At 55.4% G+C, this 25,757-nt stretch overlaps 2 protein-coding genes across 5 annotated transcripts; both read left to right on the top strand.

Moving 5' to 3' along the window:
- Window positions 1-19: 19 nt before the first annotated feature.
- On the top strand, window positions 20-14,158 carry DPF2 (double PHD fingers 2). Of its 4 annotated transcripts, none has more exons than XM_046016019.1 (12): window positions 20-132; window positions 4,663-4,823; window positions 5,233-5,340; window positions 5,668-5,831; window positions 7,227-7,316; window positions 7,693-7,771; window positions 8,286-8,327; window positions 9,383-9,520; window positions 9,645-9,773; window positions 9,859-9,971; window positions 10,778-10,859; window positions 12,827-14,158. In XM_046016019.1, the coding sequence occupies exons 1-12, from the start codon at window positions 101-103 to the stop codon at window positions 12,901-12,903; spliced, it is 1,215 nt and encodes a 404-aa protein (XP_045871975.1). In that variant the 5' UTR covers window positions 20-100; the 3' UTR covers window positions 12,904-14,158. The 4 variants fall into 4 exon arrangements, with proteins under 4 accessions (XP_045871975.1, XP_045871974.1, XP_045871977.1 ...); XM_046016018.1 differs by having other exon boundaries at window positions 7,224-7,316; XM_046016020.1 differs by lacking the exon at window positions 20-132 and adding an exon at window positions 1,681-3,019 and having other exon boundaries at window positions 7,224-7,316.
- A 3,485-nt stretch (window positions 14,159-17,643) lies between these two features.
- On the top strand, window positions 17,644-20,465 carry TIGD3 (tigger transposable element derived 3). The gene is given in 3 exon segments (XM_046016825.1): window positions 17,644-17,791; window positions 18,724-19,612; window positions 19,614-20,465. Coding segments are annotated over 2 exon segments (1,425 nt in total). The 5' UTR covers window positions 17,644-17,791; window positions 18,724-18,739; the 3' UTR covers window positions 20,166-20,465.
- Window positions 20,466-25,757: the final 5,292 nt, after the last annotated feature.

Raw genomic sequence — 25,757 nt, 5'->3', positions numbered from 1 at the left:
CCTGCGCAGAGGAACGAGGAAACCGGTTCCCCGGTGCGTTCCCGGCGCCTGCGCGCTGAGGGCTCCGGGCCTCCCGGCCTGAGGGAGAGGAGCAGGGAAGATGGCGGCTGTGGTGGAAAATGTAGTGAAGCTGTGAGTAGTCGTTTCTTTCTGTCCTAGGCCGGGAGCTCTTGTAAGGGGCCTGGGAGTAGGCGGCGGTGCGGGAGGGGACGAGGCGGAGGGAAGGACGTGCCCGAGAAGGCCTGGTTGCGACTCCTAGTAGGGAAGGCAACAGGAGACTCCCAAGAAGACGTTGCGCTTCTTTGGAAACTTGTGGAGGCCCTGAGGGGGGCACACGGGAGCCCCTTACGGGCAGCCTCCCTGCGGCGCCGTGCGGTCTGAGCGCTCCTTCGGGCTCACGGTGGCCCGAGTATGGCGCCGTCGTTGCGTAGCAGAGACACAGTCCGGGTGCGCTTCCGAGACCAGACGCCTCGGTCCGGAGGGGCCGGGCGAGGGCGGGCCCGGGACCGACCCGTGTCCCCACGAAGCCGGACGCCGACCCCTCCGGATCCGCTGCCCGCGGCTGGTCCTGGAGCAACAGGCTCAGCAGCCCTTGCGCAGTTAAGCACCGCGGGGCTGTTTTGTTTTTACAGCCCCTTGACGATCGGGGTGGGGGTGGGGGTCTGAGTATCTGATTGCCAAGACCAGAAGCATCGTCGGGAAGAACGTGTCGAGGAGCAAGGAGATGCAGACGGGAAGGAACTTCAGGGGCGAGGGCCTTTGCACCAGCCAGCCCAGCCACCAAAAAAACGGGAACTGGACGGCAGCGGTCCAGGACGCCTCTGCAGCCTGGAGGGGGCATCTAGGTGGGCAGGCTGCGCGCTGTGCAGTCGCCTTGTGCTGGTCAGGTTTCCAGCAAAGTTAAAGTTAATGGTTGTTGGGGAAGATGGAGCGGGGTCTGTTGGCTGTGAGTTAAAAGATGCTCTGGGACTTGATTGAACCTAGCCTCCTCCCTGAAGAGACGGGTTCGTGCCCGGTGGGCCAACAGAGCAATCTCTTTTCAGTGGGTAAATTGGGCTTGGTGCAGAGGTAGGAAGACTGAGAGGTGACTCGTTGCCCAGGCAGGGCTTTTGGATTTGGACTGGATGACAGGGTAAAGGTTTGGGAACTGTTCTGAGGGACTCACAGCTTCTCATCTGCCTTTGTGGTGGGCTGAGCCCCCACTCTTCCCAAGAGCCTTTTGAAAGAGTACATTGCTTTGCCTACCTCCCCTCCTCCCGGCCTGGAGCCTTTTCTTTGAGAATGCCTTCCCACTTCCATTAAGCTAAGTGCCTTCTTCTGCTCCTGTGGGTTTTTTTTTTTTTTTTTTTTTTTTTTTTTTTTTTTAACTTGCTTTCAGCTCCATCCTGCCTCCTCGTTCAGCTACCCCTCCTCCCAACACTATTATCTTTCTCTCTGATCTGCCCACTCCAGTTTCCCCCAGCTCGTTCTTCAGGCTGACATTTCCCTCAATTTAGAAATGTCGCTCTTGATCTACCATTTTATATAGTTATTCTTCCTGACTCAGATGTTCTTTCTTTGTTTCCCTGCCTTTCTCTTTGTTGACTACCCCCCCGCCCCCCACACACACACCCCAAGCCCACCGTAAAGGGAGGTTTTACACAGGTTTCACGCTTCCTGGAAAGAAATCAGAGCTCCCGCCTTGGAAATCTTACTGTGCTGGGGGAATGTCACACTTCCCTAGGTTTTGAGAGTTAATAGGTAACGAGATTTTAGGTTGGAAGACTTTCTTCAGGGAAATAGAGTTGCCAGCCCTTTCGTGTAGTCCTAGAAGGGAGGAGTTGCCCATTTCAACAGAGCACGACTCATTTCTCTTAAAGGAGCTACAGAGATTGTGAGGGTCACCAGCCCCTGGTTCCTGAGTGCTCGTAATGAGGAACCAACTTTCTCACGTTCTCACCCACGAGATACTTTTCTGGAACTTCTCTTGATCGTGGTATGCCTGCTTTTTGAACAGCGGAGGTTATACATGGAGGTCAGGACTAACTAGCTCATTTTTTCTGACTTGCGTCTGTTCTGGGAGAAGAATTTTCCCATTTATAAATTCCCTCTCATTCTCTCGTAGTCTCTCTTGATCAGATCCCCTCTCGCCCTGACTTGGGTGTTTCATTCCCAGCTCTCTCAGAAGGCAGTTTGCACCACCTTCTGAAATCCCACTTAACTCCCAAGTGTCCCAAGTGCTGTGACGGACTCTCTTATTATCCCCCCAGAAGCAGTTGTAGCTTCGGCGCTCTGACTCCGCAGCCTTCGGCGCATCTCACCCTTCCTTCCGTTTGACTTCCAGCCTCAGTGTCCGTTGCCATCCGCAGAAACAAAGGAGCCGCTGCGCTCGGCCTTGTTTACCCAGTTTTCCCCCGTGTGGTGAGGACATGGCTGCCTCCTAAAGGCCAGCTAATGTGAGCCTGTTCCCTTTTTCTTCCACGCCCCAACACAAGATTCGTGCTTACTACCGCAGATTACAGTTTTGACCACTCATTGAATCAAGTCAGGCGATCTTGTGTCGCGTCGCCTCGTGTGTGGTGTGTCGTCTTCAGTTGCTTGGGAACGTACTAAGCTGTGCCTGCGTGGTCTATTGTGACGGCTCTGTGAAAGCGCCCCTCGGATTCCAGAGCCTGGTTTGTCAGCGGAGCTTGAGTTAGGGACATAAACAACAGAGACGCTCTCTGTCCAGCTCCTCCTGCGAGGGGTCTCCCTCGTGTAGAATATGTGGGAGCTTATCTAGTCCGGCCTCCCCAGGCCAGCAGAGGAACCTGAGCTCCACATGGGCTGACTGAATGTCCACATTCGCGCGCTGACTTGCAGCCGTGCAAGGTCTTAGCTCCCCGGTCAAGATGTCCCAGACACCTTCGTGGATACTAGGGATACTGTGGGAAAGAAGCCACCTCTGCCTCAGTTCCTTTACAGTGGATCGAATATGTAAAGACGGGTCACTGTCGTTCCAGTACTAACGCGTTTGGTCCGCCCTGAGGATGAGAACAAGGTTGGTTCTGTATGCATTCTTAGAACCAGGTAGCTCCTGGCACTGTGTAGTTGTCCGGTTTTTTAAAGCACTTAAAGTTTTTCCCTTATTTAGATTTCAGACTGAGTCCTCTGAGCGAAAGAAGGTTCTTGCCTGTGTAATTTGATGGTGTGAGAATGGAAAAGGGCCTCAGATGGGCCTGTGAGCAAGCAGGTTTTATATCACTCTAATGGCACTCGGGAAAAAAGTAGGATTCAAAGAAGTTCAGGTGTTTTTCACATGTTTTCCACTGATTTAGCACATGCGGGGCCCCTGGGTGGCTCAGTGGGTTAAAGCCTCTGCCTTCGGCTCGGATCATGATCCCAGGGTCCTGGGATCGAGCCCCGCATCGGGCTCTCTGCTCGGCAAGGAGCCTGCTTCCTCCTCTCTCTCTCTCTGCCTGCCTCTCTGCCTACTTGTGATCTCTGTCTGTCAAATAAATAAATAAAATATTTTAAAAATAAAATAAAATTAGCACATAGAATTAATTAGTTCGCTCAGTACAGGTTTCCCCCCACCCCCACTATTCAAACTAGAGTGTTCTTAAGAAACTGTACATAAGCCGACATGGCATAAAGCAAAAAAGCAATTGCCACTTCTTAAAAATAAATCCTCTCTAGATCTCTTCCGGTTAGTGAAAACAGGTACTGTTGTAGGTCTTTTATAAAAGTGAAGTGGCAGAAAGTACACCATCAGATAGTGGGGGAAACCTGCACCTAGTACAAATTCAGAAGATCTAAAATGGCATATAGGAGAAACCCCCCCCAAGCAAGTCACCCAGTTGTTCTCTCTGGAGGCTTCAGTTAGTTTCTCCTGTACTTTTTTTTTTTTTTTAAAGATTTTATTTATTTATTTGACAGAGAGAGATCACAAGTAGATAGAGAGGCAGGCAGAGAGAGAGAGAGAGAGAGAAGCAGGCTCCCTGCTGAGCAGAGAGCCCGACGCGGGACTCGATCCCAGGACCCCGAGATCATGACCTGAGCTGAAGGCAGCGGCTTAACCCACTGAGCCACCCAGGTGCCCCTCTCCTGTACTTCTTGTCACATAAATGGTAGCATCCTGGAACACTGCTCGGCACTGTACCTCGCTTTTTCCTAGTCATCTTGGAGATGGTTTGATAGCAGCACAGGAAGAGTCTCCTTCTTTTTACGGCTTACTAAAAATTCGTTGGGTAGACGTGCTGTAGTTTGTTAACTGTATTTTAGTAAGGGCCCTAGACCTTGTTGAACTCTTCTTCGATTGTGAAAAGAAGCTAACCTGTGCTTCTCAGAGTCAGGAGGGTTCAGAGAAGCAGCGTCTGGACTAGCACAGGGCTGGACTCCAAGAGAGGCACAGAATGAACGTTAGTTTCTCCCCACCTTTGTGGGTTAGGCTTAGGCCTGAGCAGACACACGAGAGATGATGTGTTCCTGATGGTAATTTATGAAGTGCCTTTCCTCACAGTGGTTTAGTGAAGGGGTATGGTGTCCCATGAGGCGGAAACGGAGGCAAGTAGGACCAGAGTTGCAGTCTCCCAGTCCCTTGAGCCTTCTAAAGAAGCAGATGGCAGGGGAGTGGGGCCGCCCAGCACCCTGTGCTCTGCCCTGCCCCAGCACACGCGCACCTGATCTTTGTGTCCGCCGCAGCCTCGGGGAGCAGTACTACAAAGACGCCATGGAGCAGTGCCACAACTACAACGCGCGCCTCTGCGCTGAGCGCAGCGTGCGCCTGCCTTTCTTGGACTCACAGACTGGCGTGGCCCAGAGCAACTGTTATATCTGGATGGAGAAACGACACCGGGGTCCAGGTGAGGTGAGGGTTCAGACTCGGGAGCACAGGGAAGGCAGAAGCTTCTTCATCTTAAGCGATGAGCCAGCTGAGAGGGTTTTACTCACTGCTTCCACGCGTGCGTGAATACGGTCTTGCCTGGGTTAGAGGCCCAGGGAAGATCAAGCAGATGGGTTCATACCAGCATCTCTGTCTTCTGCAGGGCTGCCCTACTGAGGCTGACATCGGGCTTCTGGGGAGCTCTGTGTTAGCCAGGGCCCCCGGGCTTCCATCTCTTTTTCTTTTCCAGGAACTGTCACTTCTCCTGCCCCCAGGCCCTCACTGTAGAGCTCGGTGGGCGGGGGGTGCCACTCCTCTAGAAGGTGTTTGATGTTATTGCCCAGGACTGCGTTAGGCCTTGACTTTTTTCTCTTTCTTCTTTCCCACAGGATTGGCCTCTGGGCAGCTATACTCCTACCCTGCCCGGCGCTGGCGGAAAAAGCGGCGAGCCCACCCTCCTGAGGACCCAAGACTTTCTTTCCCATCTATTAAACCAGGTAAAGCACACCCCTTCTTGAGCAGGGGTGCGGCCTGCTGCTTGTAAGGCTGGTAATCAGTCCCCTGTCACGTACCAGGCCCTGTGCTAGATCCTGCAGATGCTAGAGTGAGCGAGACGCCATTCCCTCCTTTCCAGAGCTCAGTCTCATAGAGGAGACAAGTAAACGGATGAGTTATGGTGCCAAGTAAACTGGGGTGTCTTGGTTCCTGAGCAGCCAGAGGCCAAAAGACAGTGAATGGCCCATGGCTGGCCTAGCACTGTGTAGACCCAGAGCGGTCTGCTTTCAGCCCTTCTGAGTCTTGCCTCATCCTGACCTTGCCTGCAGACACAGACCAGACCCTGAAGAAAGAGGGGCTGATCTCTCAAGACGGCAGTAGTTTGGAGGCTCTGTTGCGCACAGACCCCCTGGAGAAGCGCGGTGCCCCCGACCCCCGAGTGGATGATGACAGCCTGGGCGAGTTTCCTGTGACCAACAGTCGAGCACGGAAGGTATAACCCCATGGCTAAGGGAGCTCCGATGGAAACCAGCCTCCTCTTCATCGGAGGCCACCCCGTATTCAGAATGGAAGCAGAAGCTTTGGGCCAGGAGGCAGGCCCCTGGGGTTCTGGTCCTGCTCATTCCCTAATTAGCACCGGGCACTGACCAGCTCTGCTGTTAGTATCCAGTTTTTCCTGTTCCTTTTCTTCTAAGTACAGACTCTCTCTCCCTCACTCGTCGTCTTCTGTCACAGATGTTTTCTGGTGCCTGAGGTTACGTGGGTGAAGCGGGCCTGGTCCCTACCAGCGAGGAAGATAAAACTATGCCCAGAAACCCTAAGGGTTAAAACTACGGCAGGCACTGTGCTAAGTGCTTCTCCATCATTTTCTCTAGTCTCCACAGCCGTAGGCAGTAGGTCCCCTGGCCCCGCCTCGCATACAGGGAAGCTGAAGCAGAGCCGTTAGGGAAAACACTTCCTGTGAGCCCACACAAGTAAGCAGCAAAGCTCTGTTTTTCTTTTTTTAAGATTTTATTTATTTATTTGACAGAGCGCCCACAAGTAGGGGGAGCAGGAGATGGAGAAGCAGACTCCCTGCTGAGCAGGGAACCCAACTCAGGACTCGATCCCGGCACTCTGGGATCATGACCTGAGCGGAAGGCAGACACTTAACCAACTGAGCCTCCCTGGCACCCCCAGAGCTCTTGATTGCAATCTGAGAAGTGGCTCAGTCTGGAGAGCATGCTCCTCTTGACCTCGAGGTCATGAGTTCAGGTCCCAGCCTGGGTGTGGAGATTACTAAAAAAATAAAATAGACATAAAAAAAATTATTTGACAGAGAGAGAGATCACAAGTAGGCAGAGAGGCAGGCAGAGAGAGGAGGAAGCAGGCTCGCTGCGGAGCAGAGAACCCAATGTGGGGCTCGATCCCAGGACCCTGAGATCATGACCTGAGCTGAAGGCAGCGGCTTAATCCACTGAGCCACCCAGGCGCCCCAGACATAAAAAAAATTAATCTAAGAAGTGAGCTGTCAGAAGGGAACCACTGGTAGTATGTTCACAGGGCAGCAGATCAGAGGCAGGAGAGAGCACGGCTACTTGGGGTACCGGGGAAGACTTCATGGAAACATGGCATTTGAGTTGGCCCTTTGGAGAGGGTGGGGAAGGCACTTTAGGGGAGCAACAGGAAAAGAGTCGAAAAGGAAGGAGAGACCAAAGCATGGAAAGGAAAAGGAATGGGATTCTAGGGTGTTACAGGGCAGCCATGAGGAATGAGGCCAGACTGGAGTGGCCAGCAGAGGGCCTCCGCCCACCGAGGAGGTTCTGGGTGGCCTGGCTGGGCCCATCGCGGGGGACCTTCTGGAGGTACATTGTATCTGCCCATCGTAATCCTTCTGTCCACTCAGCGGATCCTAGAACCAGAGGACTTCCTAGATGACCTGGATGATGAGGACTATGAAGAAGACACTCCCAAGCGTCGGGGCAAGGGGAAGTCCAAGGTGAGGAGGCAGGGCCCTGCCTGCGGGGGCCCCCTGTGCCGTTGGTTGTGCCATGTTTCCTCTTGAGCGAAATTAGCAGTCACTTCCCCGGGGAGTTTACTCCTCAGGCCTAGACATCTTTGTTTCGTTTCGTTCCGTTTTGTTTTTTTTAAAGATTTTATTAATTTATTTGACACAGAGAGGGAACACAAGCAGGGGGAGTGAGAGAGGGAGAAACTGGCTTCCCACAGAGCAGGGAGCCCGGTGCGGGGCTCCATCCCAGGACCCCGGATCACGACCTGAGCCGAAGGCAGACCACCCAGGCACCCTAGGCCTAGGCATCTTAATAAGGGGATCTTTCTGTTGGTTTTGTTTCGTTTCGTTTCGTTTCGGGCAGGGTAAAGGTGTGGGCAGTGCCCGTAAGAAGCTGGAAGCTTCCATCCTGGAGGATCGGGACAAGCCCTATGCCTGTGACAGTGAGTGCCTCACGAGTGGGTGGGTGGTCCCTGCCTCGGACCCAGCCCCTGCTCAGGATCTGAGAGGAGGGAGGGTTGTGTTCTTGCTCAGAGTGGTAACAAAAGGCCTGAATGCTTTCTCCTGCCTGCTGACTGGTTCCCTCTGAGACCCTTGGGAGGTCCCAGCCTCTGCTACCCAGTGGGTGGGGCCTGCATGCTCTGGGAGAGGTTTCTGCTGTCCCCTGGGGTGGGGTGCTGGGGCCAGGGGCACACACAGCAGGCAGAGTTGGCCCCTCTGTCGACCGCATCCAGGTCTGCTGGCCCCAGTCAAGCCAGGGCCCCCCCAGAGTCCAGCACCGAATTTTTCAATGTCTGCTCTCCCCCTTTTCTCTGACTCGCCCCACTTCTGTCCCTCCGCCCTGGGAGCACCATCGCCGCTGGTTTCTCTCTCGTTTGCTCCGCTTTCCTGCTGCTGCCGCTCCTGTCTCAAGTGTATCAAGGCCTTCTTCTCATGACTTTTCTTTCTGTCTTTCAGATAGTTTCAAACAAAAGCATACCTCGAAAGCGCCCCAGAGAGGTAGCTCTCTCAACTTTTCAGACTTTTGGTTTTCCTATCCCTCTTCCCTCCTCCCTTGTTTCTCCCACCTTTCTCATCTCCTGCGATGCTAGTGTAAACGTCTCTGGAATGGCATGGGGCTAGGAGCAGTGGGCTTTCGGTTGTACTCCACTCCTCACGGTCCTGGAAGCTGCCTTTACCACCGCTTGTCTCCCACAGACTTGCTCCTAGGGCTGCTCGGCCCCGCTGCATGGGGTAGCTTCAGAAGTGTTCTCAGGGACCCACTACAGACAGATCCCTCTGCTTCCCCTTCCCCGGGACAGACACTTGGTGGTCAGCTAATGTTTCTCACCATCCTGCCACCTCCTCCCAGCCTTTCCCCCTTCCCTCCTGCCGGCCCCCTCGCTTTTCTTGGTATCACTGCTTAAGAGTACAGGATGCCTCGTGGGGATCTGCTTTCCTCGCTGATTGGTGGGGGGTGGGCAGGGCCTTGACTTGGGAGTGTCTTCTAGCTGCCTTGGGGGCCAGATACCCCAACAGACTTATTAATAGGTGATTCCCCAAGGGATCCACTCCCTACTCCTGTATCCTCATCGGGCAGGGGTGAGCTCTGTGGCATACGTGGAGAGCTTGAGCTTCCCATGGTTATTGAGAGGTCAAAAAAAAGTCTGGAGTCTCTTCCTTACCTTTTTTCCTTCCTGCCAGATTACAGAATTTTAGAGATTCCCTTCCCTTCCTGACCTGGAGCTCCCTCCCCCAGACTAGTCCCAGGGCAAGTGGTAACGGGGCCAGGGTTCAGCCTCCCAGACAGCCAGTGTGGAAGAGCAGAGGTGGCCGTGGGCTGGGGTGTAACAGAGGCCAGAGCCACGCAAACTGGAGAGCCCCAGGGCCTGATGCTCCTCGCCGGAGGCCGGTGGCCGTCACCGGAGGCCTGTCGCAGACAGAGCCCACAGGGGCAGGGGTGGTTGCCTCTGCCTCAGCTAGAGCCCCGCAGCTGGGGGGGGAGGGGGCGAGGAGGCGGGGATGCGGCTCTCTCGGATCCCAACACCTTTCTCTGTCGTCTTGTCCCCACCCAGTTTGTGGGAAACGTTATAAGAACCGGCCGGGCCTCAGTTACCACTACGCCCACTCCCACCTGGCGGAGGAGGAGGGCGAGGACAAGGAGGACTCGCAGCCTCCCACCCCGGTTTCGCAGAGGTCGGAGGAGCAGAAGTGTAAGCGGGCGCGCCGGAGGCGGGGCAGGGGGAGGCGGCCCGCCCCCCGGGAAGCCCCCCTACAGGGCTGCTGGGCGCCTCGAGGCCCCGCGGGAGCCCGCTCGGAGCTCTTTTCCCTCTGTAGCCAAGAAGGGTCCCGACGGCCTGGCCCTGCCCAACAACTACTGCGACTTCTGCCTTGGGGACTCCAAGATCAACAAGAAGACGGGGCAGCCTGAGGAGCTGGTGTCCTGCTCAGACTGTGGCCGCTCAGGTACCCCCCGCCCGGGGCCAAGGGTCCCCCCCACCCCCCGCCCTCCACCACGGCCCGGCTGACGCGCCCCTCCTCGCACCCGCAGGGCACCCGTCTTGCCTGCAGTTCACCCCGGTGATGATGGCGGCCGTGAAGACCTACCGCTGGCAGTGCATCGAGTGCAAGTGCTGCAACATCTGCGGCACCTCCGAGAACGACGTGCGTGTCCCGCGCCGCCCCCGCCCCCAGCCCGTAGCTGCCTCCTGGGGAGCAGCCAGACCTTCCCCGGGGCAGTAGCCTGGCGTCAGGCGCCGTCCCGGGCACTTGGTGCTAAACAAGACAGCAGCGCCGCCCCCCCCCCCCCCCCCCCCCCCCCCGCCCCGTGCACTTGCCCTCCTTGTGGGGAACAGGCCGCGAGCGAGGAAGGGCACCGTGGTTTTCTGGCGTGCGGCGAAGAGAGCGGCAGCCGCGGTGGGCCGGGCCGCTGGGTGCCCAGCCGCGGTGGTCAGAGCTGGCTTCTCCGAGGAGGCAGTGCTGGGGTAGATTCGGTTGATGTGGAGGAGCCAGCCCAAGAAGGTTTGCAGGCACAGCGTGCCCAGGACAGGAGCAACGAGGCCGGGGGCCTTCGGGCAGACGGGCCAAGTGGACTGAGGCCTTTCGGCTAGTGGGGACCTCCCTGCCGCAGGAGCGCCGTCGGAGAAGGGATCGGAAGGCAGGCGTCGCCGGGTCTGAGGGTTTAGTTGGGAGTGGTGTGCTCTGTCTTAACATTTTTAAGAGAAGTTTCCTCTGTGAAGACGTAGGGGACAAGAGTGGAGGCCACGGGCTGAGTTCGGAAGCTGGTAGGGTTCAGGCGCTATGACAGTGACTCACTCGGTCGGGGTGGAGAATTTCCTCTGCAGAAATTCGCGAGTCCGCTCTTCCCCGCCAGCTGCCCCGCCGCCCTCGGAAGAAGCAGAAGCTCCCGTCCCTGTCCACCCCCACTGGTCACTCACCTGCGCCTTCCCCCTCCATCCTGCCTCCTCTAGGACCAGCTGCTCTTCTGCGACGACTGTGACCGCGGCTACCACATGTACTGTCTCACCCCGTCCATGTCTGAGCCTCCGGAAGGTAGGTTGGCCTGACCTCTCACGCAGAACAAGGACTTTATTAGTGACCCGGAGAATAGTTGTACAATAAGAGAGTTCTCCTGTGTGTTCTTCCAGGTTAGGGAATAGACACTTTGCTCTCACTTAGAATGCTTCCCTAGCATTTCCGCTTCGAGGGTTTAGCGTTCGCACATTATCGCCAGATACATTAGAACGGCAGAAAATCAGCAACCAGAGAGAGAGCTGGGCTGAGCGGAAAACAGTCGCCGGAAGGAGTGCTTTTGCTTTCCTGCAGGCAGCCCCGGGAACTCAGTTCGTGGTTTGTCTGATGCGAGGCTTTGGTATCAGCTCTTCCCATGTGATAGGTGTGAGGGTGCATTTGCTCCCTCTTCCCTTGCCCAGCCTGGAAATGTATTGAACCTGGAGCCTGAATGGGTCAGTCTGTCCCTCCCGTAGTTGGCTTAATAATGCTCCCGAGTTTGCACACGCTTTTCAGCCAAACCGGTGGTGGCAGCAGAAAGCGGCTGTTTCTCTGCAGGTCCCCTCCGGCCAGATCTCTGTGCCTACACCCTCCTTCAGAGAAATTCGGGAGTTTACTCAGGAGGCTGTGAATGCCCAGTGGCTTTTACTGTGCACAAACGCTGGGGGCCCCGCATGACAGGCAAGAGAAAGCGCCTCACTGTGTGGTGAGGTTGACCTTTAATGCAGGTCACACTGCCGTCACCCCCCTAGGGAAGGGGATGCGAACAAAGTCTGCAGGTCCTGCGGCAGCCGCCGGGGAGCACACCGCTGCTGTCATCTGTCATGCCCAGCTCGGAAATCTCCCTCGGGGAGAAGTAGCGTGTGCCATCTTTTAACCGTGAAATACCGGTTTGCAGACAAAATTCCACATGAGCTGTAGAGGGGCCTTCGTACTGGAGTACTGTCAGAGGCCGAGGTAGTGAGGAGCTGCCGGCAGCTGAGGGAGAATTCTCTAGAAGCCGCAAGGTGGGTTAGGCTCTTAGGTCGAGGGGTCGGCAAACTGCAGCTCATCGTCAGCCAGGCCCAGGCGCAGCTAGCATGTGTATAGCTTCTGAGCTAAGAACGGTTTTCACGTTTTTAAAGGTGATTTAAAAAAAGAACATGGGACCAAGACTACATGTGGCTCACAGCCTAAACCATGTAACATTCTGGCTGGCTGTTTACAGAGAAGCCTTCCAGCCCCTGCGCTATTGACCTTTGGGTTAGAAAGGCCCCTTCTTATGTTTGGAGAGCCCCGTGTCTCTGCAGAGCTTATAAAAGGTGTGGATTCTTTCCCCCATGCACATCCACATCCACAGATAAACATTTACACTAATTTTGAGGCATTAAGGACTAATTTTGTTGCTGAAAAACACAGAAGAACACACACACACAGAAGAACACAACCATAATAAATACTGATAAGCAAAGTTTGAAACACTTTTCTGGCAAGGGACGTTTCCCCCCATCTATTCTGAGATAGATCATAACACATTGGGTCGTCACAGTTCACCCCCTTCTCCTGTCACTGCTCCTCGGCCTCTTCCCAGAAAGCTGTTTTATGTGGAGTCAAAACTGGTTTCTCTAGAACCACTATTCATGATCTTCATCCTGACCTTTGGGGCCCTGAGAACAAAGTGTGGTTCTTCGGTAATCACAAGGGTAAAGTTGGGATGCTTTAAAAAATTCCGTCTGCCCAGGCGCTCCTAGAGATTGCGGATTCAAGAGGGCCAAGAGGGCCTAGGAGTCTGTATTTGGGAATAGTCCTCCACGTGATTCTTTCTTTCATCCCCACTGGGAATTATTTTTCCTGATATTTGAAGCCCGGGAGGTTTCTTTTAGCTCAGGATAACCGTGGAACTTTGCTACCACGGAACGTCTCCCGGCCTTCTGTAGCTGGTCCTGCTCCTGGAAGGGAGGTGCGGGGCGTGGCCGGACAGCACGTCAGGGCAGTGCGGGACCGTCCTGAGCCCTTCTGCTTCTCTGCAGGGAGCTGGAGCTGCCACCTGTGTCTGGACCTGCTGAAGGAGAAGGCCTCCATCTACCAGAACCAGAGCTCCTCCTGATGTGCCCCCCCCCCGCTCGCCCTCCCCCCCCCCCCCCCCCCCCCCGCCGCCGTACATCTAGGGCTCTTTCTCTCTTCCTCTCTCCTTTTTCATACCCACCTTCCCCCGCTCCTCTTTCACAAGTCCAGAGAACCTCGGGTGGTCGTGCCAATCTGCCTTTGGCAGCAGCAAGCTGAGGCGGCAACTCTGACCGCCTCTGGCCCTAGGCCCTCAGGGAGAACGGAGCGGCACACTGCCCCAGGGTGCGGCCCAGCTTCTCACTGCTCTCCGTGAAGTGCTTTCACTCTGCCTGCCTCGGCCCAGGCGATCACAGGGTTCAAACCGTGTTCTCCGAGTACGAGCAGGAGAGCAGCTCACTTTTCTCTCAGCTCTGCCTCCACGCTGGTCCCCAGGGTTTTTCCCTTCCCCTGGAGGCGAGCCAGGCCAGGGCCTCTGCCAGGAGCAGCTGGGAGTGAGCGACAGAGCAAGCCGAGGCGGCGCTTGCAAGGAGCTTTCCAGGCCCTTGGTGCTGCTTAGCCTCGCTCCTTCCTTCCCCCAGAGTGGCGCTCTGCAGCTCGCTCTCTTCCTGCCACCCAGGATCCTTCGCCCAAGCCAGGATGCTCTTGGTCACTCTCCTTGCTCTGCCCTGACCCCTTCCGCCCCACCCCAGGGGGAGTCGCAGCTTCACCGGATTCTTCCTTGTGCGCACCTGGCTCGCTCACAGGTGGTCTCAATGACCGAAGCATTCCCCGCCCTTGGAATTTCCTGTCTTCTGCCTCCCCTCCTATTCCCTTTGGTTTTGTGGGGAGAGGGGAAGAATCAGGGGGCCAGGCCAGCAGCTTGGGGGCCACAGGGAGACGTTGGATAATGTGCCTGTTTTTTAACTCGATGAAAAAAGCCTACCTCCAGAATCCCCTTTTTGTTCTTCCTGGACCTGGACATCCAGCTCCTGCCCTTGACTGAATTGGGAGCCTCTGCCTCCTGCTCTCTGCGTCCTGGCCCCTGGCTCACAGGGAAGCCACCTAGACATCCCTCTCTTCCCTTGCACACTCGCTAGCAGCTGGTAAGGTCTTCACACCCTGATTCCTCAGTTTTTTGCCTGGTGACACGGACACGAAGTAGTGGAGGGAGATAGTCCATGCCAGAACCCCCTGGAGTGGCCTTCCCCTTGGCTGTGGGCAGGCCCTAATTCACTGTCCCTGCGGAGTGGAGGTGTCTTTCTTTCTTTAGTTCCTGTACTCTAAACATTAGTACAAATAAACGTTTTTACACAGAACTCCCTGCTGGATGGTTTATCTCGACTCCCTTTCCTGGTTGAGAAAGTCATTTCAGCCTAAAACTTTTCTTCCTCAGGTCAGTGGTTTATAAGTGTTTTGAAATAACAGCTTTTAGTCCCAAATTAAAATCTTTGCTAAAGCCCAGTATGTAAAGCAGATATAAAGTTGAGTACTTTGTTCTGATATCTTTTCATGTTTTTAAGATCTTTTTTTTTTTTTTTAAGATTTTAATTTGACAGATCACAAGTAGGCCAAGAGGCTCCCTGCTGAGCAGAGAGCCGGATGCGGGGCTCGATCCCAGGACCCTGGGATCATGACCTGAGCCGAAGGCAGAGGCTTTAACCCACTGAGCCACACAGGCACCCCAAGATTTTTTTTTTTTTTTAAGATTTTATTTATTTATTTGACAGAGATCACAAGTACACAGAGAAGCAGGCAGAGAGAGAGGGAAGCAGGCTCCCCACCAAGCAGAGAGCCCGACTCAGGGCTTAATCCCAGGACCCTGAGATCATGACCTGAGCCACCCAGGTGCCCCTGTTTTTAAGATTTTATCTGTTGAAAAAGCACGAGTGGGGGTTGGAGGATAGGGAAGGGGAAAGAATCTCAGACAGACTCCGTACCCAGCACCGAGCCCAACACGGCTTGATCTATGACCCTGAGATCATGACCTGAGCCAAAAATCAAGCGTCTGAGGCTCAAGAGACTGAGCCACTCAGGCGCCCCTGTTAGTCCAAATTTCATGTAAATTCATGTTCCTACGATTCCTTGCTAGACAAGACAGGTTGTTTTGATTAATACAAAACTTGGGTTAAAATCGTTAGCATCCTGGGTCTATTTTGGTTTGTTGGAAGGGAATTCTGCTAGACTTGTATATGCAAGTGGCGACAGTCTTCTAAAGGTTCATCTTGGGGGGCTCAGTGGGTTAAAGCCTCTGCCTTCGGCTCGGGTCATGATCCCAGGGTTCTGGGATCGAGCCCCCACATCGGGCTCTCTGCTCAGCCGGGAGCCTGCATCTCCCCTCTATCTCTCTGCCTGCCCCTCTGCCCACTTGTGATCTCTGTCTGTCAAAAATATTAAAAATTTAAAAATCTCTAAAGGTTAATCTTGGGATTTCAGATACTTAAAGTGGGTTCAGAAGCTTAATCATAAATACAAAAGAATGGCGGGAGAAAAGGACATCACAGTGGGACATGTGAAAGCTTTGTTCACGAGCATAAGAGTCACCTCAACTTCGCTTGCCTGGTGTTCCTTCCTTTACCCGCCATGTGCGTGGACTCTGCCCGCACGGCCACCTTCCTTGGGGAATGTTTATGTGCGTGAAAAATGATGCCTTTCCTTGCAGCCAACATTTTGTTGTTGTTGACAGCTTCCATAATGGATCTTCTTTATCTCACTTGAAAGTGTGTTCTGTAGTTCTTAAACCTTTCAAGATTTCTGTCAATCAGGTATGAACCCCCTGAGGTATCCATAAGGCTTTTGGAAACAGTCTGGAAACCACTGACCGTGCTCGCTTCGGCAGCACATACACTGAAAACCACTGACCCACTGGAAAGCCAGTGGCCTAGGCCGTTGCATTCAATAAGTAAGCTGGGTGCTCTGAGCCGGGAATTGTGTTAGTGATAGAGCACATCCCCTGTCCTCAGGCTTTTACACGGAAGTAGGACAGATGCAGAGGGAGTAAAGCAACGATCCTTGGTGGTTGAGTAGTCTAGGAGTCAGAAAAGACATAGAAGGAAAAGAAACGTAAAAAAAGAAATGCTGTAGCAGCCTAAGAGAAGATATTTGGAAAAGATTTGCAGAAGGTGGGGTTTAGCATGGGGCGTAGAAGGATGGAAAAAGGATCAGGCATAGATAGGGTTGGGGAGGGAAGCCTGTGAGGCAGAGAGACGGGGACTCATCCGTGGCCCTGGGCTTCCCATCAGAGCTGGGAGTGGGGGAGGGAAAGCAGGCTGAGGTTGAGGATGGGGAACACGGGACCACAGGTCGTACCTTCAGTTGCTAAGAACAGGCAGGACTGAAGATTACTAAGGAAAAGACTGATATTAGACCTTGAGTTTAAAAACTTGAATCTTGGGGCGCCTGGGTGGCTCAGCGGGTTAAAGCCTCTGCCTTCAGCTCGGGTCATGATCCCGGGGTGCTGGGATGGAGCCCCGCATCGGGCTCTCTGCTTAGCTGGGAGCCTGCTTCCTCCTCTCTCTCTGCCTGCCTCTCTGCCTACTTGTAATCTCTATCTGTCAAATAAATAAATCTTAAAAAAAAAAAAAAACTTGAATCTTGGGGCTCAGTGGATTAAGCCTCTGCCTTTGGCTCGGGTCATGATCCCAGAGTCCTGGGATCAAGATCCACATCAGGCTCTCTGTTCAGCGGGAAGCCTGCTTCTCCCTCTCTCTCTGCCCGACTTTCTGCCTGCTTGTGATCTCTCTCTGTCAAATAAAATCTTAAAAAAAAAAAAAAAAAAAAAAAACAAAAAGAAAAAAACTTGAATCTTCTGGCACCTGAGTGGCTCAGTCGGTTAAGCGTCGGACTCTTAATTTCGGTGATTACCCTCACGATCTCAGGGTTGTGAGATCCAGCCCTGCGCGGACTCGAGTGGGCTCTGCACTCTTAAAAAAAGGAAAGAAACCTATATCTTGCCAACCACTATCAAAACTAATAAAAATTAGTCCTTATTTGCCCTAAATCAGAACTGGCCAGGGGGCACCGGGCTGGCTCAGTCATTAGAGCATGCAACTCTTGATCTAGGGGTCGTGAGTTGGAGCCCACGTTGGGCATGGAGCCTCCTTTAAAAACCAAATAAAAGCCTCTGCCTTCGGCTCAGGTCATGATCTCAGGGTTCTGGGATCGAGCCCCGTCGGGCTCTCTGCTCAGCAGGGAGCCTGCTTCCCTTCCTCTCTCTGCCTACCTCTCTGCCTACTTGTGATCTCTGTCTGTCAAATGAATAAATAAAATTCAAACAGACAAAACAACAAACTGGCGCCAGGCAAGTTATATCCCCAGATGGACCGATCAACCTGAGGCCAGCGCTGTCCATGGTAACAGCTTTTGTGTGGCTGAAAGCTTTCATCCATTTTCCTCACAACCAGTCCGTGAGCGGTATTAGCCCTGTTTGGTAGGTGAGAAAGCTGCGACTGCCTAGGTCACGGCCGAGAAGGCCTTGAGACGCCAGATCTGCTCGCCGGCCCCCGCGCTGCCCAGAGGCTCCTCAGGCCCCAGCGGCTGGCAATGCCTCCCGGACTCCCGCGGGCTCTTGGTTCCGCCTCACCGCCGCTCGCGCTGCAAGCCCCGCCCCCAAGAGGGCCCCGCCACTTCGGCGACGTCCAATGAGATTTAGCTGGGGGCGGGACGGGACGGCATTGAGGGCCAATCTGATGGGGCCTGGGCGGGGCTGCGGCGGGTCTGAGCAGAGCGGCCGCCCCGCGGTCTTCCCAGCCGGGAGAGAGCCCGGTGCAGGCGGCGCGCACGGGGACCTTCCTGTGCGCGCGCCCGCTGCCTGCCGCCCGCCTCCCGCTCAGCCCCTCGGCCCACTCGGCCCTCCGGGTCGTGGCGCCCGTCCCTCCCCTGCTCTCCCGTCGCCGCCCGGACAGATGAGCAGAGCCGGGGCAGGGGCGGGAGCCGCGGGACGAGCGCCTGAGGTGGGTGCGGAGCGGGAGGCCGGGAGGCGGGGAGGGCGGGCGGGCGCCTGGTACGCCCCGCGGACCGACCCCGCGTCGAGGTGGCGAGAGGCCGGTCAGGTGGCGGAGCCGGGCTCCGGGCCTGCCTCGGTCCCAGGCGCTCGTGCCCGCGATCCTAGTACCTCTCCCAGGCCACCTCCCTCCCCTCTGGGGACACCCCGTCCCTCTCGCTGCCCGGGGCCTCCTCACCCCTCTTGCTGTTTGTCGCCTGTGCACCTGCCATCTCGGCCCCGTGCTCCCACTCCCTCTCGCTCTCCAGGCCGGACCCCCGCCCAGTCTTACCTCCTCTGGACCCAGCACCAAATTAGCCTCGCTCCTCCTGCCTCCATCTGTCGCTCTTTGTCGTCTGTACACTTGTCACCCCAACTCTGCTCATCCGCTCGCCACCCCGCCCCCAACATCTTCATTTAAACCCAGCGCAGGCCATCATCCCTCTCCCCCTCCCAGGGACTACCCAGCCCCGCCCTGATTATCCCCTACACTTGCCCCACCCAGCCCTGGCCCCCAGTACCCCCCCATCCACACTCCTTTGTTGTCTCTGCAGCTGTCCCCTTGGCTTTATTCATCCTTCTCCCCTCAACCCCAGGCCAGACCCCTTCTCCCTCTGACCAGTGAGCCACCCCGCTCCCCAGCTCCGCTCTGGCATTCCTCTGGGTCGGCGCCCAGCCCACTGCTCCCTCAGCCTCGCCATTCCCTTCCGCCCCGCCCAGCCCCCTGAACACCCGCCCAGGGCACCCCCTCATGCTCCCCCAGCTGGTCCAGTCTTCCCTAGTCTCTGCCACACAGCAGCCTCTTTCCCCGTCCTCGGATATTCTCTCTGCCTCCCTGTGCTCCTTTCCTGTCCTCCTGGCCTCGGCCCTCCGGACCCCACTCACTGTTTCTTACCCCCACAGGGGCCGCGGAGAAGCCATGGAGCTGAGCAGCAAGAAGAAGCTTCACGCCCTGTCCCTGGCCGAGAAGATCCAGGTGCTGGAACTCCTGGATGAGTCCAAGATGTCCCAGTCAGAGGTGGCCAGGCGCTTCCAGGTGTCCCAGCCGCAGATTTCGCGCATCTGCAAGAACAAGGAGAAGCTGCTGGCGGACTGGTGCAGCGGCTCGGCCAACCGGGAGCGCAAGCGCAAGCGGGAGTCCAAGTACAGCGGGATCGACGAGGCTCTGCTCTGCTGGTACCACATCGCCCGGGCCAAGGCCTGGGACGTCACGGGGCCCATGCTGCTCCACAAAGCCAAGGAACTGGCTGGCATCATGGGCCAGGATTTTGTGCCCAGCATCGGCTGGCTGGTCCGCTGGAAGCGCCGGAACAACGTAGGCTTCGGGGGCCGCCATGTACTTGCGCCTTCCTTCCCCCCAGAGCCCCCTCCCCCAGGCCCCACGTCCCGGGCCCAGCCTTCTCTTCCCCTTAAAGACTTCTCCCCAGAGGACGTTTTCGGCTGTGCCGAAGTGCCTCTGCTGTACCGGGCCGTGCCCGGCAGCGGGGGGCCCTGTGAGCGCGTGCGGGTGCTGCTGTGCGCCAACAGCAGGGGCACGGAGAAGCGGCGGCTGCTGGTCACTGGGCTCCAGGCCGCGCCCAGGTGCTTCTTTGGGGTCAGCAGCGAGGCCCTGCCTGCCTCCTACCACCCTGACCTGGGCATCCCCTGGTCCGAGTGGCTGGCCCAGTTCGACAGGGACATGGGCCGGCAGGGGCGACAGGTCACCCTGCTGCTGGCGGCCCGGGTGCTGGAGGAGCTGGCCAGCCTGCCCGGACTCCGCCACGTGAGGCTCCTGCCCCTGGCCGCCGCCCCCCGCCGCCCCCAGCACGCCGGCCCTGCCCAGCTCCGTGGTCCGGGCCTTTAAGACCCATTACCGGCACCGGCTGCTGGGCAAGCTGGCCGCCGTGCAGAGCAGGAGGGCCGGCGTCTCGCTGGCAGAGGCCGGGGCGGGCCTCACGGTGCTGGATGCGCTGCACTTGGCAGCGGCGGCCTGGGCCAAGGTGCCGCCGCGGCTCATCGTCAGTGGCTTCATGCAGGAAGGGCTGGCTCCCTGCCAGCTGCCCCCGGCCCCCAACGAGGACTCCGAGCTGCCTCTGGTCCCCAGCGGGCTGAGCCTCCAGGAGTTTGCCCGCTTTGTGGACCTGGAGGGTGAGGAGCCCTCGTCTGGAGCGTGCAAAGAGGAGACGGGCGCCGAGGCCGAGGAGGGGGTTGGGGAGGACGGCTTCCAGCTCCTGCCCACCAAAGCCGATGCCCTCCGGGCTCTGGGCACGCTCCGGAGGTGGCTGGAGTGCAACAGTCCCTCTCCTGCGCTCTTTGAAAAATTCTACGCCTGCGAGGAGGAGGTAGAGCGGCTCTGCTGCCTGTGAAGGGCCCCTCGTGGCTCCCCGAGCCTCTCGTCTCCTGTTTCCCATGGAAACGCCCTCTCTAGAAGGCAGACGGGAGGCTGGTCTCTTTCCCGTGGAAATGGAGCTCTTGTGAAAGGTGTGCAAGGGAGACACGCTGGGAGACCCAGTCTAAGCTCTGAGAGAAAGTTGTCCAAGCCTTGAGAAGAGGGGTGGAAAGATGGGGCGCACAGCGGGGTGAAGCCAGCGCCTAGTTTCCAAACCTCTAGGGAGGCTGGGCCTCGGGAAGATGGAACTGGGGCTTTGCAAACAGGCCAATCCCTCGAACTCTGTGTTTGAAACAGTTCTGCTTCTGGAAATAAAGTTTGTAATCAGAAAAGAGGTCAGGGTGTTAATTTCCCGGGAGAATCGACTAAGATTCTTTCGATTGGCTACTGAGGCTTGCCGCACCCCGGCTGTCTGGGCTGCGCCGGCAGGTGCCCAGCGGGACGCCCCCTCTTCCAGCAATCCAGCAGGAAGGGCTCCCAGGGAGTGGGGAATCCTTACCTGCTGATAGATCCCGAGTTCTGCGGCTCCCGGACTCTGCTCTCAGATCGAGGCTGGCAGGTGGTGTTAGGAAGGAGGGGGCCAGGCTGGGGACAGTCTAGGGAAACCAGAAGGAGCCAGAACTGGGAAGAGTCAAGTGTTCATCCGTCCATTTCACAGCATCTCTCCAGCAAGCCTGCGTGGTGAGGCTACATAAATGGCGTCCCCGCTGGGCAGGACCTTGTGACAGCGGACGTGCATCGTGATTAAAGGCTGTCACCCAGGCGCGTGCACAGTCCTGTGACCCCGCAGAGCCCCGGGAGACTCCTGGAGGGGGTGTGCCCTCTGAGCTGCAGCTTGGAGGACAGCCAGAAGAGCGGGAAGGCCAGTCCAGCGCAAGGGGTGACGGGCACGGAGGCCGACTGGGAGGGAAGGAGCACAGTGTGGTGGGCAGAGGCGGGTGGCCCCTCCAGAGCACATGGGGAGGCCTGGGGGGCAGGAGGGCTGTTTAGCTCACCAGACCTGGTGAGGGGGCACCCCAAAGGTTCCCAGTCGGGATGGAGACAGGTCATTCGTGGGGGGTTCTAGAATAGCGGAGATGTGGAGGGTGGGTTGAAGATGTGAGAGCCACTGGCAGACAGAGTCCGAGTGGTCCCGGTGGGGGATGGGCAGCCTGAGCCAGATCGGGGAGTAGGACTTGAAGAGGATGGATTTACCTGGAAAGGCCATGGGCCGTGGGCACAGACAGACGCGGGCTGGTGAGGAGTCCAGCTCTGGCCAAAACCTTCCTGCGCCCTAAAAGGCAGTAGGCCATCACAAGTCAGTGCGGCAGCTTTCAGGTTTGGGGACACTGCGTGTCCTGGGCAGGACTCAGTGCCCAGGGCAGCCACGCGAGCGGGCGGAGGGGCAGAGGGAGAGGAAGAGTCTTAAGCAGACTCTGTGTTGAGTGTGGACCCTTACGCAGCGACCCTGGGATCATGACCTGAGACCAAATCAAGAGTCAGACACTCAACCAACTGAGCCACCCAGGCAGCCCGGACAGCTCACTTTTAAACCGTGCTGAGGCTGCCCGCTGGTCTTCCAAGTCCCAAATCCTCACAGATTCGTTTGCCTACCTATCTCCAATTGTCCCTTTTCTGAAATCATCCCAGTTCTGACCTATCTCCTTAAACGTTCAAACCAGAATTATAGGGGCACCCGGGTGGCTCAGTGGGTTAGGCGTCTGCCTTCAGCTCAGGTCATGATTCCAGGGTTCTGAGATCGAGCCCCGCATCGGGCTCTCTGCTCGGCAGAGAGCCTGCTTTCCTCCTCTCTCTCTGCCTGCCTCTCTGCCTACTTGTGATCTCTGTCTGTCAAATAAATAAATAAAATCTTAAAAAAAAAAAACCAGAATTATACGATCTCTAAAGACCTGACCAAAGTAACAAGGGGACACACTCGCCCTCTGTCCTGGGTGCTGTATTCCGGTTAGAGCAGCTCAGCCTGACGGCCATATTTCTGCCTTCCTCCCAGAGCTTTTCTTTTAAAGCCACAAGGAACCATTTCCTTTCGTGCGCTGCTGTCCTGTAACATTCTTGGCCTGTTTGCAAGTGACTTTGTTGGCTCATTCAAACAGTATTTACTGACTTCTTTGCTTGTGGGTCAGGCGCTGTTCCAGGACTCTCCAGCTCATAGAGAACAAGACAGAAAGGATCCCTCCTCTCCAAGCCCTCACTTTCTGGCAGAGGGAGATAAAGAAGAGACGAGCAAACCAAAAAACCTGGTCATTGTAGAGGGAAATCCATGCCAAGATGAGAATAAAATAATGATGTTGTCGAGACGGGCTGGGAGAGGGGAGTTAGGGAGAAAGACTTTGGGCTGAGTCGCAAATGGTAAGGAAGCGCCTCTGGTTCCCAACGAAGCGTTCTCTGCCCAGGGAGCAGCAGGTGCAAACATCCTGTGGTAGAGAGTGGGGGCATGGGGCGGTCAAGCAGAGGAGGAGGGTGGAGAGGAAGGCAGGGGCCTCAGGGTCACATTGTTCACGGTCATCTCAAGTGAGACAAGCAGTTCGGAGGGGTGGTCTTGGTGGGAGCCTGATTTGGATGATGGAGGAACACGTTATGTTTTAGGAAATCGGATTCTAGTCACTGTGTGGAGCTCATATGGGAAGTGGAGGCGGGGGAACACACGTGGAAACAGGAAAACCAAGGAAGTTAGGAAGCTACTGCATTCGGTGAGACCTGATGGGCAGGGCGAGAGCTGCAGAGGAAGGAGAGGAAGGAAGCGGATGCCCGCTGCGCCCAACAGAGCGGAGCTCTTACCAAGGTCCGGTGTCCCTTCCTGCCGTGCAGGCACCACCACCCGCGCAGTGAGGGCAGGACAAAGTGCGAGCATTGTTTCCGTTTAGCTACAAGCCTGTGATGAGCACCCTCTCTGCTCAGAGGGCGACAGAGGTGAATAAGACACAGTCCCTGTACCTAAGGAACCAGCCGGAGAACTAGGAAGTGACCTATATATAGCCTGGGGGTGGGGGGGAACACTAGATCTGTTGCTTTTGTTTCTACTGATGCTTCAACTCATGGTAGTTTTTTTTCCTTGTGTGTCTCTTAATTTCTATAAATTATTTTTTTAATATTTTATTTATTTGACAGAGAGAAATCACAACTAGGCAGAGAGACAGGCAGAGAGAGAGGAGGAAGCAGGCTCCCCACAGAGCAGAGAGCCCGACGTGGGGCTCGATCCCAGGACCCTGGGATCATGACCTGAGCCGAAGGCAGAGGCTTTAACCCACTGAGCCACCCAGGTGCCCCTTAATTTCTAGATGTGGGAATAATTTTTTAAAATATCTTACTAGTTTATTTTTTATTTTTCATCTCTGGAAAACTTGAAGGTCTGATTTAGGGAGAACTTTCAGAAAATGTGTAATTACTCCTACCAGGCACGAGAGGGCGCTACTGGCACGATAAATTAATATCTCCGGAGGACGCTGTTTCAGACTTGTTTCAGACGTGAATAGGCATGTGGTTCCTGGTTCACAGAGGGGACTTTTATTTTTTTTTTTTTTCAAGAGTTTATTTATTTATTTGACAAAGAGAGATCACAAGTAGGCAGTGGGGCAGGCAGAGAGAGAGGGGGAAGCTGGCTCCCCGCTGAGCAGAGAGCCCGATGCGGGGCTCGATTCCAGGACCCTGAGATCATGACCTGAGCCAAAGGCAGAAGCTCTGCCCACTGAGCCACCCAGGCGCCCCGGGGACTCTTATTAATTTCTGTCCACCACAAGGGAGAGGTAGGTTTCTTGGTAGATTCCCTTTACTGGAGGTGGAGGTTTTCTGGTTTACCCTTTTGCTAAAAGTGTATCCTTTTCCAGAATCTTGGTTTAATTTATGAGTCTTGGGCTCAGCGCCCCTGTGTGTGTCACTCAATGTCTAGTCTTCAGTTCCAGAAAGTTCTTTACCTCCAAGGTCTCAGCATTAGTGTAAGCCCCAAGGGCAGCTCCTGTTCCAGTACCCCGATTTGCCCTTGGGAAATTCCCTTACTTCTTGAAAAGTTAGCAATGGTTTTAAGATCGTGTTTGTAATAACATCTAGAATCTAGCTGCCTTGTAGAAGGAGGGCTCTAGGTAAAGTCTAGAGCACCAGTCTGTTAGAAGGGATATTGGGAAGACTGAGTTTCGTTTTGTTTTTTTCATTTACTCATTCATTCATTTGTTCAAAGCTCTTTATTGAACAGCTCTTGTGTGTCCGCTAGCGTTTTGATGATGAACAAAAACAGGCAAGGTCTCGGCTTCACGGAGTTCATAGCTTAGAGGAAAGACAATTATCACAAAAGAATCATACACACAAAAGCCTGGGATTCCAGATGAAGTGGGGATTACATGAGAGCACAAGCTAGTGGTTCTCAGACTGGCCCATGCTGGCAGCATCAGTAGGAACTTAGGAAAGCACAAATTCTTGGAGTCTCCTCAAACCCACTGATTCAGAAACCCCAGCACGGGACCCAGTAATCTGTATTTGAACAAGTCCCCCAGGTGATTCTAAATCACTGGCATAAGCCAAAGGAACTTGACCTAGACAGTGGGACTGAGGAGAGTTTTCCTAAGGAAGTGGGGATGACAGCAGAAGGATGAGTGGGAGCTGCACAGCCAGTGAGAACCGTACATGCAAATGTCCTGTGGTGAGAGGGAATGTGGTTGTTTAAGGAACCAAGAGAAGGCGAATGTCTGAGAACCCTGAAGGTTGTAGAAGGAGCTTGTCCTGATTCCTCAGAGTGATGGAATGCCATCGAGGGGGACAAGGAGAGTAGGGAAAAGTTGAGTTATTTGTCCAGCTTCAGGACAGGACCAGGGCTGTGGTTTTAGGACTGAGAAAGAGAGAGTGAGTCCTAGAAAACTTTAGGAGCAGGGTTAGCAGGAGCTGCGGACTCCTTTGATGTGGGAGGAAGGGAGCTTCTCTGAGACCTCTGGCCTGAGGACATTTCTGGGCCACAGAGCACTGCAGGTGGAACGGGCTGGAGGGGAACGTGGCACTTTGGGATGCTCAAGAATGCGTGAGCAGAGACAGCCAGCAGCGTGGGCCTAGGGCTCGGGACAGTGGTCAGGCTGGAAACACCAGAGAAGCACATTCGCAAACCGCATCCCCATGGCTCAGCTGTCGAGTAAGTGTGGAAGAAGTGAATTAAGCCAGACGCGTCCCACGGTGTGTCATTTCTCCCTGTGCGCATGGAGTCCACGCCAGTTCGCCTCGTCTAATGTCTCCTACTGTGATCACCGCTGGAAAAGTTAAGTGTCACGTTTGACAGCGCGGAAACCAACGAGATGCTATTTACGTTTGTCCAAGTCACGGGCTGCTTATACGCAAGGCTCGGACACCAGCCCCCCTGTCAGCCTCAAAGCATGTGCATTTGCTGTTTGGTTCTTACGGATTCCTTCGATCTCAGTGAGCTCTCAAAAAGAATGATGACCTCTAACAACATGGTAATTCCTTGAGCAATTTAAACATGAGTATTACGAGACCCTGCTCATGTAAAAACATGTGGCTTTGAAAAATACCCTTGGCCATAGGGCGCCTGGGTGGTTAGACTGGTTAAGCGTTTGACTCTCCATCTTAGCTCAGC

This window comes from Meles meles, chromosome 8, assembly GCF_922984935.1.
Source record: "Meles meles chromosome 8, mMelMel3.1 paternal haplotype, whole genome shotgun sequence".
Taxonomy (NCBI): Eukaryota; Metazoa; Chordata; class Mammalia; order Carnivora; family Mustelidae; genus Meles; species Meles meles.
The sequence above is the reverse complement of the archived record's forward strand: the minus strand, read 5'-3'. Positions and strand labels throughout refer to the sequence as shown.

Bases quoted from the DNA above. Each gene is read 5' to 3' on its own strand.
- DPF2 (XM_046016018.1), top strand. From the start codon at position 101: ATGGCGGCTGTGGTGGAAAATGTAGTGAAGCT. The intron at 5,341-5,667 runs GTAAAGCACACC...CCTTGCCTGCAG, and splicing joins TTTCCCATCTATTAAACCAG to ACACAGACCAGACCCTGAAG. The intron at 9,972-10,777 runs GTGCGTGTCCCG...TGCCTCCTCTAG, and splicing joins GCGGCACCTCCGAGAACGAC to GACCAGCTGCTCTTCTGCGA.